Below are 7051 nucleotides of genomic sequence, written 5' to 3'. Positions count from 1 at the left end.
TATATATATATATATATATCAATATATATATTACATATTTATATTTTGATATTTGCATTGAACATATATTGAAATCTTAATTGTTTTTTAGGAAATCATTATAAATTATTGAAATCAATAAACATCCCACATTAAAAAACAATTAGTTGGTGTAAATTTTGTTACACAAATATGCAAATAATTATAAAATCATATGAGTAGAAACTTCGTTTAATAAATATGCATATCAAAAGTATAATATATATATATATATCTATGCTAATATCATTTAAATTTAATTATACATCATATACATAGATAAAATTGATTATTTTGATATATTTACTCTAAAATGATTGCGAACAAACAAGAGTGATTGTTTAATTTATATGTGCACACTAATTTATTATATAATAGTAACTGATTTCTTAGTTATTTAATATATAATTAATTTAATATATAATTATTATTTTATTATTTCATAATAAAAAGAAAAACATAAAATAAGTAACAAATATATATTAAAAGCTACCTATATGTATATTCTGAGAATGTGTGAATGTTATCATATTTACACCTAAAATTTAATCTATTCAACTTTTGGTGAGTTTCTATATAAATTAATAGAAAATAATGTTGATTGATAAGATAGACTTCGGTACAATTCCCTCATGAGTTGAATACTTGAATATATATATATATATATATATATATATATATATATATATATATATTTTTGTCACTGAACTTATATTAAAAGCCAAATGGCTAAACGAGTACAAGTAGAATTGATAAGATGATAAAAACCGGAGCAGCTAGTCTCGACGGTAAAATGAACAAAATGCAGGACAAAAGACATAAGATAGACATGTTAAAGGAAGAGACTTGCTCAAAGAGAAGGAACCCGTAGAGATGATTCTTCACTTGTTTTCCTAAAACGCTTGAGTTAACAAGCTTGAGATTGTCGGAATCGACGTTGATTAACCCAAACATGAGAGTTTGGAAAGGGGGTACGGGAGAGTCTTTCTCAACCGCAATAGTATCAAAAGGTCTTGAAAGCCTGGGTTTATCATTGAAACGCAGATGAACAGCTCTAACATCCACAATACTTACCAAAGAGACTAGGTGAATCTCCAACTCTAGCTTCACTTTTGAAGCGCTTAGGATAATGGAGTTTGGTGACGAAGCATACGGTTTGATCGGGTCAGAAGCTCGGACTTTGACATTACCGTGTCTAGGCCAACTTGTAACCGGAAGAAACTTGAGCAAACTGTCAACCTACTCGTTTCTGTTGAGCGTGTGTGAGTAAGCATCAGATAAGAGGCAGGGGGCTTTGAAATAGTCGGGTGATGGATACCACCAAGAGCTAGGTGACGGAGCGGACGTTGAAATCAGTTCAACACTTCGGACCTCGGCATTACCGTACCGAGACCAGCAAGATGTTACTGACCTACATCTGAGCAACCAATCAACAACTACAATCAAATTGAGTGGGTGTGAGCCATCATTGGGTGAGGGATATAGCGCTTCAGTTGGTGGAGGTTTAAACCCATTAGAACAGTCGTGTCTCCATACGAGAAGGATTCTCGGAGCTTCCTTTCGGTTAGGTGTCTTATAGAAGAAGTTAAGATCATTACATGGCTTAGTTGCTCACACAAACCAACAAACTAAAAAACACGAAGGATCCTCAAACACTCTTTAAAAGATCTGGTTCAAGTTGTCTACTTTATGAGCCAACTTAAATTTTATAATGTTATACCTCGTTGTAAAACGAATGGTGTATCCTCATGAATGTGTACTGTATAGTCATGACTAGAAATGAAAACGTAAATCAATATTCTTAATATAACTTTATATATGTAGGGATGACTGTTGGTTGTAGCTTTTGAAAAAAATAAATTTGTAAACTACTGAACTAAATTTACAGTAATAATTAGCATATAAAATTTGTAAGTAAATATGTTTAGTTAATAAGAACACTGATCAAGTATTCGAATAACATGACATTCATAAATTAACGGAATGCTTTACATCGCAAGAAATAAACAAGTAGCTGCGAAAAAATTCCGTCTACTAAACATTGATGACATTGATATGTGTTAATAACAAATAAACAACAAGAACAAGGTTCTAAATGATTTAGGAACCTTAATACGATTAATCAATCAACTAAAAAACCACTTTCATGGAAAAATCAATTTTAGATTCTTGGGTAGAAGAAATCGTTGAGGAATGTGAATAGATATTCAATATGGAACTAACCACACCAACTATGATAAGCAACAGCTCAAGCTCTTCACTACGTCCTCAACTTTCATATCAAAATCGCTCGTCTTCTGCAAATGCATACACAATATTATTTAGATAATTGGAAAAGTGGGATTTTTAAGTCGAAAGTTATTCTTCTTTTGAAACATGCTTCAGCCATAAAGTAGTACTCCTATAAAACCACACTCATGATCATTTCAACGAATAAAACTAAACAAGTTCAACCTATTTTCTCCAAAGCACATATAACTATTAGTTACTATATATATGTATGAGAATATAGTTACCTGAGCGATGATAGAGATGTCGAAAGTGGGTCCAAATGGCAAGACACTGCTGTTGGTGATAGACAAACCAAGCTTCTCAATCTCAGCCATAATCTTGATCAGATTACTCTTTTGCTTCTCGCATAGGATCTTAATAAGAACATCTTTTCCCGAAACCTTAAATTCCATCTCAGGAAGATTCAAGCTCGAGCAGTCACGATTTCCTTCTGAGGAAGATGATGATAGTTGATGATTTTCATCCAAAACCAGCTGAGATTTCTTCACAAGAACCATTGATTTCATCGTTTTTTCTTTCTTTTGTTCTTCATACTCTTTCACACTCTCTTGTAGGTATTTTATATGCTTTATTGCATCTCCTAACACAGAAGCTTTGTCCATCTATAAACACACATATGAAAATAAGTCAATAATAGGTAAAACATGTTAAAGATTCATTGAAAATCAACATCCATTTTCTAGCTGAACCTCCAAACATTTTTTAGTAAAAAACCATTATTCTTATATGTCGTGCATTTTTAGTATATTTCGAATTTACGATAGTCGGTTCTGACCAAAGAATCTGGTTTCATAACTGGGAGATCCCAATAAATTCTCAAACAAAATAAGTTTATTGTCAAACAAGTAAAAGAAAGAAGAGGTTTTATGTATATGTACCTTCTTTAAACCAGGAATCAGGGCGGAAAGAGCTACAAATCTTTGAGTAAGTTTTTCTCTCCGTTTTCTCTCGGCGAGTATGTGATCTTGAGCATTCGATTGGCTTCGAGTTAAGGGTTGAGCCGTCTTTGTCCCTCTTGTTATCAGATCTGGTGATCCAACTTCTTGCTTGGGGCTAAATGTGAAGTTTGAAGAGTTGTGATTCATAACTTTTAATCCCGTCTTTTCGAAAGAAAGAATTCTAGAAGATGGCTGAGATTGTTGAGGAGGATTGTAAGAAGTATATGGATGTAACTTTTGTGATGCGTGAGTGGTTTTAAGGATCTTTGAAGGTTTCTCTTCGACCATATCATCATCACAAGAAGCATCGAAGTTATAACAAGTGGTCGTATCATCAAGAGATGAGAGAGATTGTGGAAAATCTCCTACGAGTGAGTTCATGTGGTATTGGTGGATGATGCTATACTCTTCTATATCCTACAGAAAGAAACAAATAATTAAGATTTATGAAGTATTTGGAAAAGGAAAAGAGGCCGGAAGAAAGAATATGAATTAAATCAGTTTCAAAAAAGAAAGAACATGAATATAACTTTTATAGAAAATCATAAGATTTTGATCAAAAAAAAATCATAAGATAAAAAAGAGACACGTATAAATATGTATGTGTGTATGTATGTGCGTAGAAATATACCATTTCAGAGGACCATTTGGTAGATAATACGTTCATTGTTGTGGCCATGTTTGCTACCTGCTTAACTGATCCAGGATCTAAAATTGGTAGAGAGAGAGAGAGAGAGAGAGAGAGAGAGAGAGAGAGAGAGAGGGAGAGAGAGAGGGAGAGAGAGGGAGAGAGAGAGAGAGAGAGAGGGAGAGAGAGAGAGAGAGAGAGAGAGAGAGAGAGATAGAGAGAGAGAGAGAGAGAGAGAGAGAGAGAGAGAGAGAGAGAGGGAGAGAGAGAGAGAGGAGAGAGAGAGAGAGAGAGAGAGAGGGAGAGAGAGAGGGAGAGAGAGAGAGAGAGAGAGAGAGAGAGAGAGAGAGAGAGAGAGAGAGAGAGAGAGAGAGAGAGAGAGAGAGAGAGAGAGAGAGAGATGCTAATGGCTGACCAATAAATACATCTATATATACAACTCTGAAGTTATGTATACGTGTGAAAGGCAGCCAAATACAATTAGATATTGGTCGTTATATTAATTAAAAAACATAATTGATATTCTTAATACTCGAAAAGATCTTGATACCAAATGCATATCTATTACAAAATATGAAGATTTAAGATGAAAAATACGAGATATAGTGAATAAATTGTGCGGATTTTGTAAGATCTGAAATGTCTTTTATTATTATTGTTTTTTATTTTCTTATATATTAACAAGAAAATATGTTCTACATAGTGTGCACGAACAGGAATACGGGACTGGAACGTAAAGATCGAAAGTACCTAAAACAAGAATTTTAAGTGACGAATGATCTTGTAATTAAGTTGTTTTAAGTTGTTTTAAGTTGTTTGCTTTGCTACACCTCGAGCCCTTAATTACATGATCATTTTTTTGTTCAGGAAGGGCTATAATTACAAGATCAAGAGATAGCCAATCATGTTATAAATAAATTTAACCAAATTCAACCCAACACAATCAAGAAAGGTTGTTATGTATATATATCAATTGGGATCAACCATACATCTTGTTAATATTTAATTTAGCCCCGATTATAATAAGATAATATATCATTTTTTCGCTTACTAATGTTCATGTAGGGTTAAGAGAAAGATTACGAAATCTCCAAGGAGACTTAATAATACACCTTCTAATTTATCTTCCAAATGTATTGCCAACAAGAATGTATTCAAAACAATTGAATCTTGAATACTTTGTAAACAACGTTCCATATATAATTCATTACAGAGATAAACAAAGATTTTACACTTCATCCACAATAGATGAGAGTCCAATCATTGTTCATAGAGAACCAAGTTCATTAGTTTTTTCTTTCTTTTTTATAATTATGTGTGGTGCCAACCTAAGATCTCCCCTTGATTTTTTCTTTTTGTATTTTATATAGTACAGACTGCTAGTTATGGGTTAAAATGGATTTGAAACCCGCGGGCTTAAGCGGGTTTAGTAAACTGATTGACCCGTGACCCGTTTATTATCATGTAGAAATAAATGGATTTATACGGGTTGATCCGTTTAGACCCATTTCATTAATGGGTTTACTCGTTAAATAATAGATATCCGTTTAGACCCGTTTTGTGAGTTCTTTTAAATTAAAAAATAATTATATTTAAAACGAAATTAAAGATATTTTTTTTAAATCATAATTTGTGTGTTTTGAAACAATATTATATTTAGTTTGTGTGTGTGTGTGTCTTTTTTTTGAAAAAAAGTTTATGTTATAATTGTGTTTAAAACCTACTATAATTTGTTAAGTTGTTATTTTTGATCAAAGTCATGCGATTGAAAGTTAAAAGAATTTGATGAAGTATATACGAGATTGATATAGTCGCAAATTGAAAGAACATTGATATGTTTTTCTAATTTTGCACAGATCTTTATTTAAATTAACTAAACTGTATTTTAAAAAATGGGTTCATGGGTCTAAATGAGCATCTCTATGTTAAATGGATTCAGAGTTAAATATGTTTTAACGAATTCACAGTTAAACGGGTATGTGATTAACGGGTTTTAAACAGAGATAGTGTAAACGTATATGACTTAAACGGACAGGACCTGAACAGATCTGGATAACCCGTTTTAACATCCCTAGTTATGGCATTCTTTTTTGAGAAACATAGCTATAGCATTGTTACTACATTTATTTGTTTACCTGGCAAGTTGAGTCTTTCAACCATCATTTTAGGAGGTAGATTTTAACTCTTTTCTATAAGATTTAGATTTTAAATTTGTTTAATATATTGTTTCTTTTCTTTTTTTGCTAAACTATATTCTATTAATTTTTTACTTTTCTTTGCTTTAATAAAATGTGCCTTTGTAAACCATATCCTCTTTGAAGTTTTGTGACAACCGTTTTTTTCGAAGTTGGAAAATATGTATAGCCTTATCTAAATATTTAGGCATAAATCGACGAAAACGAAGTCTTGTAAATAGTTAGTTATTCGAGAGACACATCTGACTCGTTTGAGGGTATACTGTCTTGTGCAACCGTGGCAAAACTCGTTATATACGGGGCACATAAAGTTTTATTGGAAGTGTTGGATTATTCAACCTTTGAAAATGAAAAAAAAACACGTGCGTTAATGTAATAATCTATGTGAGAAATGACAGGTAGGAGACAACTAATTTTCGGTCCCCTATTACCTCGCCCCATGATGGAAGCATCTCGAAACCAAGATTCAAATATATCCCTAATTTACTCCTTCTATTATTTTGACATTTTCACATAGATAATAAAGTGACAAAAATATATGTAAATTATTATTAATTACAGGTATCTAATCAATAGTATTTGAACTAAATAAAATTAATTATAAAATCAATGCAGTTTGCAATTAATTTTCAGTTGAAAATAAATATAATTTGCTTTGAAATTATAAAATAACATTTTCTATGCAGCAAAAAAAATTAAAATGGCATTTATTATGAACAAAGTGAGTAAATGGTTATGTTATTAATCTATTTAATTCATTAACTTATTTAATTCATTATCGAAAATTTCAAGTGTATATATGTATAAAGTGCACATGATTTGGACATGGTTTTTAAAACCAGACCGAAATCTAAACCCCAAAATACTTGGATTATGGTTGAAAATGGTTCGACTAGATCAAACTTAATTCAATAATTTGATTCAATATATTTTTATACTGTATAAATTTTAAAGTAATGTTAATATATATGATACATAAT

General features: G+C 31.6%; 1 protein-coding gene across 1 annotated transcript; it reads right to left on the bottom strand.

Annotated features, from left to right (window-relative positions):
* Nucleotides 1-1978: 1978 nt before the first annotated feature.
* LOC130510486 (transcription factor bHLH18) lies at nt 1979-4143 on the bottom strand. The gene is made up of 4 exons (XM_057006842.1): nt 3880-4143; nt 3189-3665; nt 2535-2912; nt 1979-2315 (listed from the first exon to the last, which is right to left on the bottom strand). Exons 1-4 carry the CDS (start codon nt 3925-3927, stop codon nt 2250-2252), a joined length of 969 nt encoding a protein of 322 aa, XP_056862822.1. The 5' UTR covers nt 3928-4143; the 3' UTR covers nt 1979-2249.
* Nucleotides 4144-7051: the final 2908 nt, after the last annotated feature.

The sequence above is a fragment of the Raphanus sativus genome, chromosome 4 (assembly GCF_000801105.2).
Source record: "Raphanus sativus cultivar WK10039 chromosome 4, ASM80110v3, whole genome shotgun sequence".
In the NCBI taxonomy this organism is placed as follows: Eukaryota; Viridiplantae; Streptophyta; class Magnoliopsida; order Brassicales; family Brassicaceae; genus Raphanus; species Raphanus sativus.
Note: the sequence above shows the minus strand (reverse complement) of the source record. Positions and strands in the feature narration are given on the sequence as shown.